This window comes from Misgurnus anguillicaudatus, chromosome 10 (genome assembly GCF_027580225.2).
Source record: "Misgurnus anguillicaudatus chromosome 10, ASM2758022v2, whole genome shotgun sequence".
In the NCBI taxonomy this organism is placed as follows: domain Eukaryota; kingdom Metazoa; phylum Chordata; class Actinopteri; order Cypriniformes; family Cobitidae; genus Misgurnus; species Misgurnus anguillicaudatus.
This window is the reverse complement of record NC_073346.2, coordinates 11801885-11822585: the sequence shown is the minus strand read 5'-3', so window position 1 is coordinate 11822585 and position 20701 is coordinate 11801885. Positions and strand designations below refer to the sequence as shown.

Sequence of the window (20701 nt, the reverse complement as noted above, 5' to 3'; positions counted from 1 at the left end):
GAATGAGAGGAAAGAAAAAGTGAGGGGAGGAGAGAATGAGGAAAAAGGAGCAAATGGAGATGAGGAAGGAGAGTAGGGGAGATGAAAGAATGAGAGGAGTGAATTGAAAATAACAGAAAGTAGAAGAAATAAGAAGAGGAGAGAAATTAATGAGATGAAATGAGAGGAAATGACAATTGAGAGGAGGGGAGAGAGGAGGAGAACAAGAAAAGAGAATAAGAGGAGGAGAGAAGTAAAGATGAGAGGAGGAAAGGAACGAAAGAGAGAGAAGAAAAGGAGAGAATAAGATGTGAGTGTGGGAGATGAGTGGAGGAGTGAATGAGAGGAGAAAATACAGTAAGATGAGGGATTGAGGGAGATATGAAGTGAAGAGGAGCAAATGAGAGGAGAGCAGGGAAGATGAGAGGAGGAGAAAAGCAATTGAGAGTAAAGAGCTGAAAAGAGTAAGAGGGGAGAATGAGAGAAGAGTATAGGAGGAAAAGAGGAGAAAATAAAAGTAGGGTAAGTGAGAGGAAGAGAGGAGAGAATGTAAAGAAAGAAGGAGGACAGAATAAGAGAAGAGTGAATGAGAGGAAAGAAAAAGTGAGGGGAGGAGAGAATGAGAGAAAAAGGAGCAAATGAGAGGAGAGCAGGGGATATGAAAGGAGGAGAGGAGCGAATTGGATAATACAAGAAAGTAGGAGAAATAAGAAGAGGAGCGGAATGAATGAGAGGAAATGAGAAGGGATGACAATTGAGAAGAGGGGAGAGAGGAGGAGAACAAGAAAAGAGAATAACAGGAGAGTAGCGGTGATGCGGGGGGAGAAGTAAAGATGAGAGGAGGAAAGGAGCGAATGAGAGAGAAGAGGAGGAGAGAATAAGATGTAAATGTGGGAGATGAGTGGAGGAGTAAATAAGAGGAGGGGAGACAATGAGAGGGAAGAGGGGAAGAGAATAAGAGGTGAGCAGGGAAGATAAGAGGAGGAGAAAAGCAATTGAGAGTGAAGAGGAGGAAAGAGGAAGAGAGGAGAATGAGAGAAGAGTATAGTAGGAAAGTAGGAGAAAATAAAAGTAGGGTAAGTGAGAGGAAGAGAGGAGAGAATGTGAAGAAAGAAGAGGACAGAATAAGAAAATAGTGAATGAAAGGAAAGAATGAGAGGGGAGGAAAAGGAGCAAAAGTAGATGAGGAAGGAGAGTAGGGGAGATGAAAGGAGGAGTGGAGCGAATTGGGAATAAGAGAAAGTAGGAGAAATAAGAAGAAGAGAGGAATGAATGAGAGAAAATGAGAAGAGATTACAATTTAGAGGAGGGGAGATAGGAGGAGAACAAGAAAAGAGAATAAGAGGAGAGTAGCTGTGATAAGAGGAGGAGAGAAGTCAAGATGAGAGCAGGAAAGGAGTGAATGAGAGAGGAGGAGAGAATAAGATGTGAGTGTGGGAGATGAGTGGAGGACTGAATGAGAGGAGAAAATAAGATGAGGGATTGAGGGGAGATATGAAGTGAAGAGGAGCAAATGGGAGGAGAGCAGGGAAGATGAGAGGAGGAGAAAAACATTTGAGAGTGGAGAGCTGTAAAGAGTAAGATGGGAGAATGAGAGAAGATTATAGGAGAAAAAGAGGAAAAAATATGAAGAGAGGAGGAAATGTAACGAAAATGTAACGAAAGAAGAGGACAGAATAAGAGAAGAGTGAATGAGAGGAAAGAAAAAGTGAGGGGAGGAGAGAATGAGAGAAAAATGAGCAAATGAGAGGAGAGCAGAGAAGATGAGAGGAGGAGAAAAGCAATTGAGAGTAAAAAGCTAAAAAGAGTAAGAGGGGAGAATGAGAGAAGAGTATAGGAGGAAAGGAGGAGAATATAAAAGTAGGGTAAGTAAGAGGAAGAGAGGAGAGAATGAAAACAAGAAAAGAGAATAAGAGGAGGGTAGAGGTGATAAGAGAAGGAAAGGAGTGAATGAGAGAGTAGAGGAGGAGAGAATAAGAATGGGAGAAGAGTATGGGAGGACCGAAGGATCAGTGAGAAGAGGAAATAAAAGTAGGGTAAGTGAGAGGAAGAGAGGAGAGAATGAAAACAAGAAAAGAGAATAAGAGGAGAGTAGAGGTGATAAGAGGACGAAAGGAGTGAATAAGAGAGTAGAGGAGGAGAGAATAAGAATGGGAGAAGAGTATCGGAGGCCCGAAGGATCAGTGAGAGGAGGAAATAAAAGTAGGGTCAGTAAGAGGAGGAGAGAAACAAATAAAAGGAAAGAGAGTATAGGTGAGAGAATGAGAGGAGAGAGGCAGACAGGAGCAAATGCATGGAGGGTGTCATCAGTTGCTGCTGTGTGATGTTGGTGGGGCATTATGGTGCCCACAGATTTGGAGTAATTACATGCTGCCTGGTAGGGTGTAAAAATAGCCCGGTGATGGCAAGGTTGCTGTAGGGGTTCTCGTAGCACGCAGGGGTCTGACAGCAGAACTCTGTAACCAACCCCACACACAAACATAACACCAACCCACTCAATCATACACACACCCACCCAAATATACCCTCAAACACCTGCTTACTGTCTTTCTCCTACCTGCATGTAGCCCATTATTCCTGGGACTCATTATTCTTTCTCCATTTGCTTTCTCCAAATGGCTGTTTATTCATGCGTGGCTCCCTACGTGCTTTTTAGCTTGATTAAATACCATCATATTTCAAAACATCCCCAACACAGAGAAAACAAATGGTGGTGATTAATGTTAAATTGAATCAGTGTGTATTCTGACTGTGAGATTTACGACTTAACAATTGTATTTTTTTTACTTTTTTGTTAATAAGCATGAATCATCTCACAATTTTATTTACAATATGCAAATCTTTCTTTGTGCTACCTTTGCTGTCTCTTAGATCTAATATCTGTTTTACCTGACTACTTGATTGGATCATTTCCATATAATTCAATCATTTTGACATTTATGGACTTTATCCAAAGTACATTCCAAAAGTAAAAGATTTTGTAATAAACATTTTTAGCAGATTTTGTAGTAAACAGGGCTTTAAATTTCTCAAAAGGGATTATATACACCAAAAATACACTGAAAACACCAATAGTACAGCATAATAGCAGGTGAACAGACTATGGTTTCTTGTTTCTTCAATACACTTCACTTTTCCATGACCATTTTGTCCTCTCTATCCTCCCAGTCCTCTTCCTTTAAGCATTTTCAACACATTTAATAAATGTATTTACCCTCTATATTGCCATATATACCCACCCTCCACTATTAACACCTTTCTGCCCCACTCTTCTTCTTTACCCTTGCTTACAGGTCTGGCCCACTTGAAGCCATAACAGTTGCTCTCATACAACTGTGTGTTATTCAGATAGCAACCTGACTAATTAACATTGTCTCTTTCTCTCTTTTTGTCTCTAAACAGACCATAAAGCCAGCAGACATTGCCACAGTGAGAACACTGGGCCGACCCCCTCACCTCATCATGCGTATTATGGACTGTGTGTTGCTGCTCTTCCAGAGAAAAGTAAACACGGTAAAGATCGACCCTGAGAAAAACTGCATCATGCCATCCTGGCAGGAGTCACTCAAACTTATGACAGCTGGAAACTTCCTGGGCAGTTTACAGGTAAAGTACAAGTGAACTATGCAATGTTGTTTTTTATTATAGTACAGATGATGCAGTAGTGCAGTTTGCTAGTGATTATTATCAACCTGATCTCACAAGGTTCTGTAGTATAGTCACAGAATATTTTGCTCATTTATTTGTGTCATTGTCACGGATCTCCACATTTTTCGGTGTTCTTACCCCGGACTTTCTTTTCCGTGTCAATTTCACGTATTGGTCGCTCAATTGTTTATCCTATTTTTAACCATTTTCGCATGAGTTTGGGGTTAGATTTGGGGTTTGGGTCAGGATGTCACTTAACTATTGGTTTATACCATTTTTTCCAGATTTTAATTGTTGCCTGACTTTAGGGTTAGAGTTGGGTTAGGATGTCATTTTATATTACAGAACATTGTTCTAACCCCAAACCCATGCGAAAATGGTAAGAAAATAGGAAAAACAATAATAGTAACCAATACATGAAACTGACACAGAAAAGAAAGTCTGTGGTACGAACACGGAAAAATGTGGAGATCCGTGACAATGACACGGATAAATGAGCAAAATGTAATATAGTGTATATAAACAATGAAAATGACATAAACAAAACAGATGCATTATTGATTTTACTGTAATGCCCAACACTGCAAAAGCAATAACGCTGTAACCTACACTTTCATTTATTTTCAACTTTCATTTTAATTGCAATTATTTCAAACTTTAAAAATGTGTATGTAAAATTATTAGAGGAACGCTTTTTGCACTAAATTTCACCTCATACTGTATGTGAACTCTGGCATGTGAACATGATCAAAAACCCTAATGTGACAAGGATGCAGCACAGAACTGATAATATGGTGCATATTAAACAGAATAAAAGACAAGTTACAGATTAATGGGGGCTTCTTTAATTTTGAGATGCCCTCAGTTTGAATGGGCATGACGCCTCTGCATATTAGGATCTTTTCAAAGGGTACAACCACAGTGTGACAGTATTAGAGATATATCTTATATGCCATATTTTTAAGGCTCCCAGTTTCCTTTTATGTTCTGTGTAATCCAATATTTTATTATTTCCTTTCATTTTACTCTAGTGTGCTTGTGTTTCTTCTGCAGCAATTCCCCAAAGACACCATCAATGAGGAGGTAGTGGAGCTCCTGTGTCCATACTTTGACATGGCTGACTATAACATCGAAACAGCCAAGAGGGTGTGTGGAAATGTTGCAGGGCTCTGCTCCTGGACCAAAGCAATGGCTGCCTTCTTCTCAATCAATAAAGAAGTGCTTCCCTTGAAGGTGAGACCACATGAAACTTTTTACTTTTAAAATGCACAGCCTTTTGCTTTTAGAAAATAAGAGTATATTTGGCGATTTTTATTCCTTCTGCTTAAACCCACTAGTCATTACCACGTTGTGATTTAAACTAAAGGTTTTTCACTATTTAGACTATAAAATGCCCATAATAGGAAATACAAATACTTGAAACATGTTTTTGAGTTTTGCATTTCTCTCAACTTTCTTCTCTTTGCTTCACTCTTTTTTTTCTCAATTATTCAGGCTAATCTCGCAGTGCAGGAGAACAAACTGACCATAGCTAATGCTGACCTTCAGAAAGCCCAAGCTGAACTAGATGCTAAACAAGCAGAACTGGATGTGGTTCGGGCTGAGTACGAAAAAGCCATGATGGAGAAACAGGTGCAGATTTGAGTTTTGATTCAACCTATTGGACAGCACATATTATGCCCATTCTACAAGATGTAGTATAAGTCTCAAGTGTGCCTAAAATGTGCGTGTGAAGTTTCAACTCAAAATATCCCACAGATCTCTTATTATAGCATGTCCAAATGCCCATATTTTGGTAGGAGCAAAACAGCACAGCACAGTTTTCATGTCTGTACCTAATGCAAATGAGGTACAGTTCCTCACTCCCTTACCAACAGACAGTGTGCGCTTTTGGAAAAAAAAAATTGGATTCCTGTGAATAAAGTCTGGGACAATAGTATTTAAAGCTTTTGGATAAAATTAACCAGTCAGTCAGTGGCTGTGGGCAGGGCTTAATCAATGTGACGTCACATTAACAAGAGAATCGTCATTAATAAAGAAGAGGGTGGATTTTCATTGTAGCATTGTACTGCCAACACACATTTATGTCCAAACACCTTGTAAAAGTGGATTTTGCATATATGCATTTCAAGAAATTTTTTCATAATTTACTCAGCCATCCCATATGTATATGACTTTCTTACATGAGCTGAACACATTCCTGTGTCTTCCTAGCTCTATAATTCCATTGAATGAGAGCACTGATCATACAAAACTAAGGAAGTCATAGACATATGGAGATTTTTCATTATAATTTCCCCTAAATTCCACCGTGACCCAGAGAAAATGTACTGCAATCCATCTTCCCATTTACTGTAGTTTTGCTGAGAGAAAATTTTGAATCAGCCGTTAATTTGTACGTAGAGTAAATACCAAATCACTCATTTGCATTTTTGCATAAAATTAAATGTAATCTTATTAATAAAGCCCGAAACCATCTTGCAGATGACTCATTCAGTCTGTACTCAATGTGCTTCTACAAATTGACGCTGGGTTTATAGACGGTTCGCTGCAAACACCAATGTTCCATTTCACAATGTATAATGAGCCTTCCTAACATTTCATAAATGAGTTGATAATTGTGTGATGAACAGCTTTTAAACTGACTGAGCCTCATGTTGATGTACGTCAGCTCTGATCATGCCTTAGAGAACAGATGCTTGAATAAATATCCCAATAGACCTTTTAACTGTAATTACTTTCCTTAATGCACTGATTGTCAATCACTGAGTGGCGTGGTCATCACTACAACCGAAACCAGCACTGTTTTTTATTAGACTATAGACGGTTTCAGCAGTAATAACATAATCAAGCGGCTGTCGCAGTCTGCACGTAACTTTCGGTAAACTCCGCTAATAATAAATAACAACAAAGTACTTTAAACGTAGTTTATTTATATAACAAGCAAAAAAACAACACATAGATTACCTAGGAAACCAAAACATTTGTTATTTTCAACGAGACATTTGTTCAAGAGATCAGTTTAGCAACTAGTCAGACCATTAAAAAAATGAAACCGGAAGTAAAGTTCGGATCCAGACGTGTATCACGTGTAATTTTTTTTTTTACAAAGGATATAAAGGTGCAGTGTGTAGATTTTAGGAGGATCTATTGACAAAAATGTAATATAATATACATAACTATATTTTCAGTGGTGTCAGACCTTACATAATAAACTGTTTTTATTACCTCAGAATAATTTATCTACAGACTTGGGCTGCTACTAACGATTATTTTCATAATCTATTAATCAGGCTTTTTTTTCGACACAACAAAATATCAAAAATATTGTTTCATGTGAATGAGTGGGTAAAATGGTTTTTACATCTTTTTGTAGCAAATTCCCAACTCCCAACTTTGTTGGTGAAAAAATGTTTAGTATGTGTACCTTGGCCTTATTTCATCAGCTTTTAATTTTTTTTACAATAAAATTACTAAACACGCATAAACATCATTTACTTAAAAATACAAACATGTACACACATGTTACTCACATATTATTTTAGCAAAGGTTGTGCTAAATACAATGTTATGTGATATTAGCCATTAAAGGGATAGTTCAGCCAAAAATTATATTAAACCCATGATTTACTCAACCCCAAGCCGTCCGAGATGCATATGTCCATCATTTTTCAGACGAACACATTTTCAGTTATTTTAGAAAATATTTTAGATATTTTAGTTGAACAAATGTTAAGTTACAGGATCCAGGTCCTTCAAGTCCAAAAAATCTGCATTTATCCTTCCCCAAAGAAATCCAAACGGCTCCAGCGTGAGAAACAAAGGCCTTCTGAGGGTAATCCAAGCTGTGTTGTTGTAGAAATATCCATATTTAAAACTTTATAAACGAAAATAACTAGCTTTCGATAATGCCGCCAATAACTGAAAATGTGTTCGTCTGAAAAATGACGGACATATGCACCTCGGACTGCTTGGGTTGAGTAAATCATGGGTTTAATATAATTTTTGGCCGAACTATACCTTTAATATGTTTAAAGCAACTGAAAAAAGACCAAATGTTAGAGCATGTCAGAACCTCTGCCAGTGTCTCAAAATGGTTGGACCCCGGAAGGTTAATCGATGAAACGGATAAAAACCTAAATATTTTTCACTTAAAGGTGTTCTAAGCGAATCTGTGTGACGTCACTTTTTGTTTATGTTTGAACTGTTTTCAAACAAACAGAGCGTAGTTAACTCCTCCCCCTCCCTTCCATGCTTTCATGAACGCTCCCAACCCCCACCCCCAAATCCTTCTTGTCGTTTATTGGCTGGAACACTTTGTTATGGTTTCTGGTGGTAGGTTTGGCCACTTTGTTTTTATTGCAGTTTGTGGAGCCTAGGAGGTCTACAGATACTGCGTTTTTTTACAGTTTGATTAGCGGACAGGCAGCAAGCAGATAGTGAGGAGATGTTTGCTGTATGTAACAAAAAATGTTTTATGGTCTAAAACGCGTGAATTTCGCTTAGAGCACCTTTAATATTGCCTAATTAGGCACTACATTTGGGTATTCACTTTTAAAAGTGAGCATGTGATGTCACACACCAACTAATCGATAATGAAATTTGTTGACAACTATTATCAATTTTATCGATTAGCTGTTACAGCCCTACTACATACACAATAGGTTCCTTTCATGGAAGTTGCCATTTTGCGCCACCATGTTTCTACAGTAGCCCTAAATGGACAAACTGCTCTACAGAGCGCGTTTCGTCACTATGTTGTCTTAGACGACGACATGTTTTTCCTGTGGCGGCTACCTTCTCTATGTGCTTTTAAAAAGGAGAGGTGAGCTGAGCCGTTGGTTGCGTTCGCAATCTCACTGCTAGATGCCGCTAAAATCTACACACAGCATCTTTACAGGATTAGTTTACGTAAAAAACTCAAGAATTTTTTCTCAAGAATTTCGCAAGAATTGTAGAAGTCAATATTTTCAATGCTTTACACTGAAAAAGAGCCTTCAAAGCTTACAAAGAAAAAAAGTTTGTTACAGTACATCTAATATGCAATATTTCAAGTCTTCTGAAGTAATGCAATAACCTTGTGTGAGAAACAGACCGAACAGACATACCTTTCCTTCCTGTTAATAAAAATTGACAGAACTTTAAAGGACCAATATTTATTATGTTAAATAAAAACAACCATTTATGTAATAGAAACATTCATTTTTCTAGATCACTAACTTATTATTAAAAGGATACTTTTCTTCACTATTTTATTTGAAGTGTTATTTTACCTCCCCCTGTTTCTCTCATAGACACTACTAGAGGATGCAGAGCGCTGTCGACACAAGATGCAGACCGCCTCCAGTCTGATCAGTGGATTGGCAGGAGAGAAGGAGCGCTGGACCGAACTCAGCAAAGAGTTTGCCGCTCAGACCAAACGTCTAGTTGGTGTGTTTTACATAAAACCTTTAGGCAGCTTTTCCAAGTTGGATAACTTGACTTGGTTTTCAGTCCCCGAAATGTGTATTCACTAAAAAGTAGGTCACCAAGAAGTGAAGCTTTGCAGTTCTCGAGAAGGGAAAATCAAAAGAATCCAAAATGATGCAGAAATATTGAAACCGTATTGCACCACATTATTTGTTCCACAGGCATGAATGATGCCTTGAACTAGGAGTCTTGTTAAAAGGTGTGCTGATACATTTCTAAAGATTCAGATTTGTGTCTGCCGGATGATGAAAAGCAAAGGATTTAAACTATTTTTAAATACTCATCCTCATGTTGTTCTAAACCTGTATGAATTTCTTTTTTCTGATGAACACAAAGGAAGATATTTTGAGAAATGATGGTAAACACACAGCAGATAGTGTCCATTGATTACCATAGTAGGAATAAAAAATATGATGGAATTTAATGGGTACCGTCAACTGTGTGCTTACCATCATTTATCAAAATATTTTCTTCATCATTTAAAACGATACTTCCAAAATATTTTTTTCCTACTATGGAAATCAAAGGTCACCATCTGCTGTGTGTTTACCATCATTTCTCAAAATATCTTCTTTTGTGTTCATCAGAAAAAAAATTCATACAGGTTTAGAACAACATGAGGATGAGTAAATGATGACAGTATTTTCATTTTAAAGTGAACTATCCCTTTAAGGATCCATCATAAAGACTGAAGTAGGATTTTTCATTTTACTTTAGTGCAAGCAATCAAAAGGACTCATGGGTTCAGTTTCCAGGGAATAGATCGGTACAATGTAAAGCCTGAGTGCAGAAAACATAAAAACCTTTGCATTTTAATTTAAAAAAATTTTTTTCTTCTAATAATCAGGTGATGTGCTGCTGGCCACTGCCTTCCTGTCCTACTCGGGGCCCTTTAACCAAGAATTTCGCAACCTCCTTCTCACTGATTGGCAGAAAGAGATGAAGTCCCGAAATATTCCTTTTAGGACCAATCTGAACCTCACTGAGATGTTGATTGATGCCCCTACAGTAAGTGAATGGAACCTACAGGGGCTGCCCAATGATGACCTGTCCATCCAGAACGGGATTATCGTCACTAAAGCTGCCAGATATCCCTTGCTGGTTGATCCACAGACACAAGGAAAGATCTGGATCAAGAACAGAGAGTCGAAAAATGAGCTTCAGGTGATTAGTCTTAATGGATGATGTCATCTTTGGTTTTGCGCGTTTGCATGTTTGGACAATATTGGTCCATACCATTGTTATGGTTAAAATCACCATACTATATCAGTGGTAGGTACCTATCCCAGCACTGGTATGACATTTACTTGATTTGACCATACCAATGTTATGGTATGGAGAGGGTGAAAATATATGCAAAATACAGTTAGCTGTGTGGCGTGTGGTTACTAAATTATTTCCCATCACTTCATGCATGACATCTCAGATTTCAACCTTCCTCTTGAGCACACAGGGCAAAATTAAATGACTAGACCTTTTAAATATTTTTTTTTTTTTTTTTTGGGGGGGGGGGCACTTTAAATGTGGTCACCCTGTGCACTACATTGTGTTAATCCGGGCCTGTGAGCACACATACTGTACCCGTATCTCATTTATATTCCTGAGACTCGAGTTGCATCAATTACATATGCAAAGCTTGCATTCATGCATGGTTTCACTTGAAGAGGTCAGTCGCCCTCTCAAAAACAAATCACCTGCTTCTCAGATAACAGCTTTCTCCATCATCAGAACTTGAGCTGGGTCAGTAATGAAGTCTTACTGTTTTCACAGATCACCTCACTGAACCACAAATACTTTAGGAACCATCTAGAGGACAGTTTATCTCTAGGACGCCCACTACTGATTGAGGATGTCGGGGAGGAATTGGATCCTGCCTTGGACAATGTCCTGGAGAAGAACTTCATCAAGACTGGCACCACATTTAAGGTATTCTGAAAGGTTTTCTCTCAGCTACGGTAAAGAGACCTGACATCATTGTGGTAAAATGTATATACAGTACTAACACTCAATCTCATTTTGGTCCCAGCCTTGTAGATTAGCTAACACGTAAAATACATATGAATTCTCATGAGATCAGGCTGCATAAAACAACACATATCGACCCACACCCTAAGCACAGGCACTACATTTCTGAACAATGGTAACCACGAAATTAAAAAATGGCAAACTCTTCTAATCTCCAACATAAACAAATGTTTAACACTATTGAGTCTTTCTTTTTTACTGAAAACCACTTAAACCACTTAAATATCACTTAATTTAAAAAAATGCTCTCGTAATGCAGACTCATGCAAAGCATGCTGGGAACTGGAAAGCCCCCTCAACCAATCGTGATGATTTATCTTTAAACTGAAGTATACTGAAATATAATTTGCAGTGCCAGACTCCTTAGCTTTCCTGGCAAATTGAATGCCTTAAACTTCATCAAAACCACCAAAGTTTGCAATTTTTTGCAGTTTTTGTTTAAAGAGCCAGTAAGATGCCAATTTTAAGCATCCTATCACTGTCTATTGGGTGGTTTCCCAGACAGGGATTAGCTTAAGCCAGGACTAGGCCTTAGTTTAATTATGAAATATAACTAGTTTGAATAAACATGCCTTACTAAAAACATTACTAGCATGCATTTTAAGGAAAAACAAAGGGCAATGATGTATTTTAAGATATGTCAGTGCACGTTGTTTTCAGTTTGAACAGCTCTTATATTTATTTTAGTCTAGGACTAGTCTCTCTGTCCGGGAAACCGCCCCTATAAGTCTGGGAAAACAGGTTTAAATCCATGCAAGGTCAAAAAACACTGTACTTTTCTCAAAATATAAATGTAAAATTACCCCATTTCTCAGAGATCCCAAAACGAGTCGTGTGAAGCCTTTCAATGACTCAGTCTGCCTAAACCCCACCTTTTAGTAGCCTACTCTGCTCTGATTGGTCAACTGACAAGAGTCTCTGCACAGACGACAGATCAGTGGCATAGACCAACAATGGTGCAACATTGACCTAGTGCTAACATGATTTACTGAGAAGACATCATCGACATCAATACACATCAACCCAAGCAATAAAAACGACGATAGAAACTAACATTATACACTCATTTAAGCATTTATGTAAGCTTACCGAACGATAGCAAAAATGTAAACAGTTAAGTTAGTGCACATGCGTTAGCTGCTTGCTAACGTGACTCTCTGACAGAATATTAAGGGGCGGTTTCCCGGACCAGGATTAGCTTAATCCAGGACTAGGTTTTAGTTTAATTAGGAAATATAACTAGTTTTAACAAACATGCCTTACTAAAAACATTGCCTGTGTGCACTTTGAAGTAAAACAAAGGGCCCTGATATATTTTAAGATCTGTAAGTGCAAGTTGTTTTCAGTTTGGAGAGCTCTTAAAAGTGTTTAAGTCTAGGACTAGTCTAATCCCTGTCCGGGAAACCGCCCCTAAGAGTTTAAACAACGTCATCCATACACATCATTCATCATTAATCCAAGTAATGAAAACGACATAGAAACTAACATTTTACTCTCTTTTAAGCAAGTAGGTAAGCTAACCGGGTCATAGCAAAACCGTAAGTGCAGCATGCATTAGCTGCTTGCTAACGTGATTCTCTGACAGTAAATTAAGAGTTTAAACAACAACATCATTCATCATTAATCCAAGCAATAAAAACGACAATAGAAACGTCTCGGTTACGGATGTAACCCTCGTTCCCTGAAGGAGGGAACGGAGACGTCACGTCGTGACCGACGAATTGGGAGCTCGCTTAGAGAGACCAATCTGCTTCGAATACTACTAAAACGCCAATGAACTTGGCATTGAGATATTTGCATAATGCTGGCGCCGCCCCGCCAGGTGCGTATATAAGGCGCACGTGCAAATAGGGAAATCAGCTTCTGTTCGCTGAGAAAGCCGGAAGGTGACCGGCCTAAACAGCAGGTGGCAGCACCTGTGGCGACGGGACGTGACGTCTCCGTTCCCTCCTTCAGGGAACGAGGGTTACATCCGTAACCGAGACGTTCCCTTTCAGTCGGTCACTACGACGTCACGTCGTGACCGACGAATTGGGAAACCCTACTAAAACGCCACTAGGGGCTGACCTCTTCCAGTGTCTGCATAAAGCCCTCCGGTTCCACTTAAGGATAGGAGAATAGGTTTTAAGGCAGAAGGCCGGGCACTAGATGTTCCTTTAACCCCACAGTAGTGCCAGCGACTGGGAAGCGCCCTATCTGAGCGGTATAGGGACGCTGCGGAAGCCACCGCCCCGTTAAGGGCTAATGGTGGGCGAAAGTCAACCGTAGTTGAGGTAATGACAGCCGTGGCTGTGTAAGCAAAGCAGTGCTCTGCTAAGGGAAACGTGGGCTGGTAGGATTAACCCCACGGAATAATACTCACAAAGGAACCCGTTGGGACACAATGTGGGGCCCTGGCCAAACACGTAGGTTCGTAAGAATACAGCTAGTGAAAGGCTGACAGCCAATGCTCCGCAACAAAGGCTGTCAAGGCAGTGGAGAGAGCAAATCAAACCATTACGCATTTTTGCTCTGTTAGCCTTCCATACTAAAACTCAATTTGGAGCTTCAGTCGGAGGCTGCAAGCCGACTTGCGAGTCTGCCCTCCGTGTCCTCCCTGGTGAGGACAGAACACGAGAGGATACAGGCTCGATACGAACATTGTAGAATCTAATGAACGTATTAGGTGTCGCCCAACCAGCAGCTCTACAGATGTCTGTTAGCGAGGAACCACGAGCTAAAGCCCAAGATGAGGCAACACTCCGAGTGGAGTGCGCTCTCAAATTAAGGGGCAAGGAATGCCCTGCAAATTGTAAGCTAGGGCGATAGTATCAACTATCCAATGAGACATCCTCTGCTTAGTGACAGCTTTCCCTTTCTGCTGGCCACCATAACAAACAAAGAGCTGGTCTGAGGTCCTGAAGCTTTGCGTGCTGACCACGTAGAATCGCAGTGCGCGTACGGGGCACAACAAAGCCTCGGTTGGGTTTGCCTGCTCCAAAGGCAACGCTTGCAAGCTCACCACCTTATCTCTGAAGGGAGTGGTGGGAACTTTGGGCACGTAGCCTGGTCTGGGTCTCAATGTTACAATCGAGACAGCAGGACCAAACTAAAAGCACGAATCGTCAACAGAGAATGCATGTAAATCTCCTACTCTCTTCATGGAGGCCAATGCTAGCAGTGTCAGAGTTTTCATTGATAAAAACTTCAGACTCGCAAACTGCAAAGGCTAAATCGGAGACCTGAAGGCTTCAGCACCATGGACAGGTCTCAGGAAAAAAGAGGGAGGGCGCGAGGGGTTTAGCCTGCGAGCGCCTCTTTAAATGTAATAATTAAATCATGCTGGCCAACTGATCTGCCGTAGATAAGTGAGTGATAAGCAGAAATAGCGGCGATATCAATTTTAATGGCGGAGGGACAGCCTACCATCTAACCCATGTTAAAGATATAAAAGCATAATGTTAAAGGGCATTCTCTGGGTCCTCGCGTTGCGAAGAGCACCGGGTGACGAAAGGTTTCATTAAGCGCGTAAGCCCGTCTTGTGGACGGTGCTTGAACCGCGTCGATGGTGTTAGATACCGCTTGCGATAAATCACCTAAACCTTACGCGCGCTCAACGACCATACATGGATATCCACAGGTCGGGGCGCGAGTGCCAAATGTGCCCCTTCCTAAGAAAGAAAGTCCTTCCTCAGGGAATCCGCCAGGGAGGGCTGTCGCGAGGAGCATTAACTATGAAAGCCAATTCTTGGTCGTCCAGTACGGACGATTAATAAAAGGCTCTCCTCGTCCTGCCTGACTTTGCACAATGTCTGCGCAATAAAGCTCACTGGAAGAAATGCGTATTTACGCGCCCCCCGCGGCCAGCTGTGTGCCAACGCATCCACGCCGAGGCTGCCCTCGGTTAGTGAATAAAATAGGCGACAGTGGGTATCGTCCGGCGACGCAAACAGATCTATCCACGCACAACCGAACTTCTTCCAAATAGCTGGCCGTCTGGGGGTGGAGTCGCCATTCGCCGGGGGCGCAGCTCGGGAAGCGCGTCTGTCGCTGTATGGAGCGATCCCGGGAAGTAAATGGCACGAAGGGACCTCAGATGCTTCTGACTCCAAAGGAGGAGATGACGAGCGAGATGCGACAGGTGACGAGAGCGCGAAACCGCCTTAACGGTAAATAACGCAACAGTCGCAATGTTATTGGTGTCGACTAATACATCCTTCCCTCGCATCTCCATAGCGGAGCGTACAAGTCCCAGATATACAGCGCACCGCTCGCGGCAGTTGGGGTGCTATGCACACCCCAGAGACTGCAAGCCCGTCATACGTGGCTGAACATCCCGTGCTTAGGGCATCGCATGCTACAGAATGCCAGGAGACCCCTCAGAGGCATATCTTGCTATCAGAAACGCTGGGTCTACTACGGGGAAATCTAAATGACATGCCGGTGTAGTGTTTACACAATGTATGCCTGTGCCACGCTCTCCTCGAGACTCGATCGTAAAGCCAACTCTGAAGCGGTCTCATATGACGCAGCTCGTGCAGTGTCACAGCTGCAGCATGCTGTCATATGTCCAGGAGCTTCTGAAATTGTTTCAGAGGGACCGCGTACTTCCCTCGAATTAAACCGAGGCAAGTCAGAACTGACTAGTTGCGCGCTCTTGTAAAACACGCCAATTGACCGAGTCTAATTCCATACTGAGAAAAAGGATCCTCTGCACGGGGCAAAGTTGCTCTTTCCCAGTCGACCTGATGACTTAAACGAGCGAGATGCCGAAGCATTAACTCTCTGTGTTCGCGCACGTCTGCCAAGAACGGGCTATTATAAGTCAACGTAAATAAAAGCAGAATGCGAACAACGCTCTCTCTCTGATATCTTAATGTCGTGACTAGCACTTTCATGGAGACACGGAGAGAGAGACAGCTCGAATGGTGTACTTAATATTAATATGCCCACCCCACGACGCAGAGCGAAAAAACGGTCTAAGGCGAGGGGAGATGGACACAAAAGTACACGTCTTACAGGTCTAAGGCTGCAACCGATCTGAATATTGAAATACGAGCCTCGGCGTTATCATCCAAAAAACGACCACCTTTGTAGAGCCGGTGCGTAAATCAAATCGATCGTAACCCACCGCGTATTTTGGGTACTATGAGATAAAGGCTGGAAAACCCTATCATCATATCCTCATCATCTCGGTAAGAGGGACCGGCTCGATAATCCTTCGCCAGCAGGACATCGACTTATGCACGCAGTACATGTGCATCGGACACTTTCACTATAGTGAAACGAAAGCCCGAGAATTTTGGGGTTGTGCCGGTATTTCGTAACTGAGGCGGATCGTGCGTAAAACCCAACGAAACGGGCTGGGAACTGAAGCCAAGCACCCAGGCACCGTACGAGGAGAATTAACGACACTACCAAGTACCCGCGGTGGGGCAGCGAAGCGAGACAGGTGAGACTGCCGGTGCGTCTGCTGAGACAGCATAAGCATCTACAGTATGTGTGTGTGTGACACTGACCTGAGCCCGCCGAGGGAAACGGTCGTCCGGTCTCCTCAGCTGAGGACGCAGACTCCGATGGGGGTGCTGGTGGTCCGGTCTCCTGAGTGGAGGGCTCGGACTCCTCAGAACACCCGCTGGCGATAGAGGAGAGGTAGGGTGAGCTGGTGTGTGCCCGCTCACGGCTCTCTCGATCCTCTGGAGACCTGGAGAGGGAAGAGGAATGCACTCTGTGTGTGGTTAGTGGGCACCGGCTAAACAGCCGGTGGAACATATGCAAACCAAGAATTTTCCACCCGACCCTCTATCGGGGGAAGGAGCGAATCACCGCCTCCTGAAGAGTGATCCTCTGCCAATCCAGGTCGCCCGCTTACTGGCCACTTAAACTCCCGCTTTCACGGGAAGCAGCTAAGCGGGCGGGGCGAGCTGCTGACGACCGGTTCCCCCCGCGCTGCCGAGATGGGGTCCGAGGAGGGGAACGGAGGTGGTCGCCGCAGGACGCCGACGGCGAGAGGCAGACTGAGGAGCCGGCGTGGTGGTTTTTACCAAGGGCAGCTCTCCTTCGCCGGGGCATGACCTCATAGATCGCCTCAGTCTGCGCAGCGGAGCTGTACGACTCCACGGCCTCGCCGAAGAGGCCGGTCTGTGAGACAGGAGCATTCAAGAAGTTGTTCTCGCCTGCGTCCGTCAGCCAGACACAGCCAAAGGTGGCGATCTTGAACCACTGTCGTGAACATCGCACGACTGAAGGTCGCGGCCTCCCTCGTAAATCCTAGGTGAACCCGTAGCAACGTTATTGCGTGCAGGGCTGAAGCCGCCTCTCCGCATGCCTGACGGACAGCGCCCGTAACCGGACGACTATCTACAAACACGGGAGGGAAGGGTTGGGTGGTCCCTCCAGGAACGCAGCTGCATCGCAACCCCCCGCTCCACTGAAGGGTCCCTGCCCTTAGCGGCTCCATTGGTGAGGGAGGTGAGGGGTGAAAGCTGAAGCTGAACGGCCGGATGGCCGCAAACCACGTCAGCTCTCCGTGCCGTCGGGAAGAAAGGCACAGGAGCAGAGGACCGAGAGGCCCGAGCAGCTCCGAAATACCAATCACGTGGGCGGTACGGTTCGGGCGGAGAGGGGTTAACCCCTCCAACTCTACCGTTACCGCCGCTCGAGCGGGCACGGCCGCCATCTCCGGAACGACTCCACTTCGGAGGAAATTGGACACCCCTCTGATGCTGCAGAAGTGAACGGGACCAGAAGGAGGTCCAATGGATTCGGCAGACATCGTAGAACACGACTCTGCCGTCTCCACCGGAACCTCAACCGGCTGAGGATGAAAGGCCGGTAGGTGGAGGACGCATCCTCCGTCCTCCTCAGCGTAGTGATGCGAAGAGCGTCATGCGAGCGCTTGACAGTCGCACCATGGCGGTGTCAGCACTGCAAAGACGCGGACAGCATTCCCGTAGAAACGTCAGTCGTCTCCGCAATCCAAGAGGGTTATGCTCTCACAGAGAGAACAAAAACTCTCCACGAGCGCAGCCTCAGAGTGCTTGATGCCCAAGCATGAAGACAGCGCTCGTGACCGTAACTGGAACCCTTATACCTCTCACATCCAAGATCGCACGGACGAAAAGCAATCCTGAACAGGACGCTGATCTCCGAATATACGAGAGAGTGGCTGTCTTTAAAAAGACACAGAGCTCTCACGTATCACTCTTTTAGGGAAATCACTCTTTAGGTGCTCAGCTGATGATGCGCACAGGGAAAGGCAACGCACACACTAAACTCGAAACAAAAAATATGCAGAGCAGTGGAATACTGCGAGCGTCCGCTGTGTTAGTACTGCTTGTCAATCAACTTCAGCAACCGTTCCCAGAAGAGCAGATAGTAGCTTCTCAGTCAGATAAAGCCGGCTTTCGAAGCGAAAAAAGCTGATTTCCCTATTTGCACGTGCGCCTTATATACGCACCTGGCGGGGCGGCGCCAGCATTATGCAAATATCTCAATGCCAAGTTCATTGGCGTTTTAGTAGTATTCGAAGCAGATTGGTCTCTCTAAGCGAGCTCCCAATTCGTCGGTCACGACGTGACGTCGTAGTGACCGACTGAAAGGGAACTAACATTATTCACTCATTTAAGCAAGTATGTAAGATAACGGGACCATAGCAAAACTGTAAGTGTACCATGCGTTAGCCGCTTGCTAACATGACAGTATATTAAGAGTTTAAAAAACAACATCAATACACATCATTCATCATTAGTCCAGGTTATAAAAACACAGGTTGGGGGAGATTATTATGCAAAGTGTTCGTATTACATGGATAAAGTAAGGCAGGAGATTCAATCCATATGACGAGCACTTTACGTGCACTTTTTGGTTCAACTACTTTGCACATTGTTTACATTGATGGACAGCAACATGACACACTGCACTACAGGTCAGTTTCGGATTTTGGTTCTGTGTGGCTCTTTCAACAAGGCTGTGGTATTCAAATGACTCTGTTTGGAAGTTATAAATAACATTTTTGACTTTTGTGGAACTCAAAATGGTGAACTTGTTGAACACACATAAAACTTTTTCACAGGTTTGAGTACAGTTCATTCATTTTAAATGAGTACATTGAACTGTTATTGTTTACAGTGTAGACTAAAAAGAAAAGAGCCAATATGTACCCTTCAGGTATTTTTCTTTATTTTACTATCAAACATTCCTATAAATAAACTAGTCGATAACACAATAGTGTTTATTTGGACCTTCTCATATTCATTATTGTCCTTAGTCATTTTCTGAAATGTATTGCACGAATTAGTCGTATTTTCATTGAATACCCAGATTATTTTTTTGCTGATTAAAAAAACATAAATACATTCATAAAAATGCACCACTTACTGTATACTCACTGGTTTGCTGGTATACTGATGAAAGTATACTTGTACTGGTCGTCTCTGTGTTATTGATATTCAGAAGATTGTTTGCTACTTTTTGTTTGGCACCAGATGCTACAAGGGCAGAACATGATTATAAGTGACAGTCGTGATCTCTCGGGTGTCTTTCCTTTAGCTCATTATCAAATATCCAGCTGATGTAAAAAAAAGTGACGCAACTGCATCGTCATCGACAGCAGCTGCTTCACACGTTCAAGAAAGTCCTGGAAAAGCGAGCAACAGTGAGCTCTCAGCCTTTGACAGGTTTAACTAGCCGGATCTAATAATACAAACGTGCGAACACCTGATCACACGTTTCTTTTATAGATGTGATGTTGACGTCGTTTTATCTGTCAAACCGCTGCATAATCACACCACAGCACTATGGGGTTTATTTCCACTAATAGGCATGGAAATTAAATGAGTTACTCTCTGCTGAGATAATTAACAATATTATTTTAAACATCTTCATAAACACCTTTCATGTGACTGAGGTTATTAACACTGCTATATTTAGGACTTTTTTTTCTAAAGGTGTTTTAATGTGAAAAGCTTTGTGATTCTTAAGAAATGTAAATGAGCATTTATCATCCTCTTGTGTGTCTTTACTTTTCTAAGAGGCGGTTTCCCGGACAGGGCTTACTGTATCCTAGTCCCAGACTAAAATGCACGTTTGAGCTTCCTTAATTTTAAAACTTCTTGCACTAACATATATTAACATATATCAGTGCCATTGTTTTGTCTAAAGATGCACGTCAGTATTGTTTTGTTTTTTTTTTGCAAGGTTTGTTTGTAAAACTACTTAATTGTCCTCATATAAACAAGGCCTAGTCCTCGCTTAACCTAAACCCTGCTCCTAGATGTTTTGGATGAGTGGATGATTGAACTGTGATTCTGACTTCATCTGCATGTTATCAGGTGAAAGTGGGTGATAAGGAGGTGGACGTAATGAAGGGTTTTCGGCTCTATGTGACCACCAAGCTGCCCAACCCAGCATACACTCCTGAGATCAGCGCTCGAACATCCATTATCGATTTCACTGTTACCATGAAGGGCCTCGAGGATCAGCTGCTGGGCAGAGTTATCTTAACAGAAAAGCAGGTATGGACCCTTCGACAGTAAACCAAGATATGTGATAAACCTAATGATATGTGGATGTGAGCTTAGGTAAGGTGCAGCTTCCTAAA

At 42.5% G+C, this 20701-nt stretch overlaps 1 protein-coding gene across 3 annotated transcripts in view; it reads left to right on the top strand.

The window, feature by feature from the left end:
• Positions 1–20701, top strand: part of dnah5 (dynein, axonemal, heavy chain 5) — a 149806-nt gene that overhangs the window by 87367 nt on the left and 41738 nt on the right. For all 3 annotated transcript variants that reach the window (XM_073871872.1, XM_073871870.1, XM_073871871.1), the window contains 7 exons: positions 3382–3585; positions 4681–4860; positions 5122–5259; positions 8922–9057; positions 9944–10260; positions 10867–11022; positions 20433–20615. In XM_073871872.1, coding sequence (XP_073727973.1) covers positions 3382–3585; positions 4681–4860; positions 5122–5259; positions 8922–9057; positions 9944–10260; positions 10867–11022; positions 20433–20615 — 1314 coding nt within the window. The remainder of the gene's footprint in view (positions 1–3381; positions 3586–4680; positions 4861–5121; positions 5260–8921; positions 9058–9943; positions 10261–10866; positions 11023–20432; positions 20616–20701) is intronic.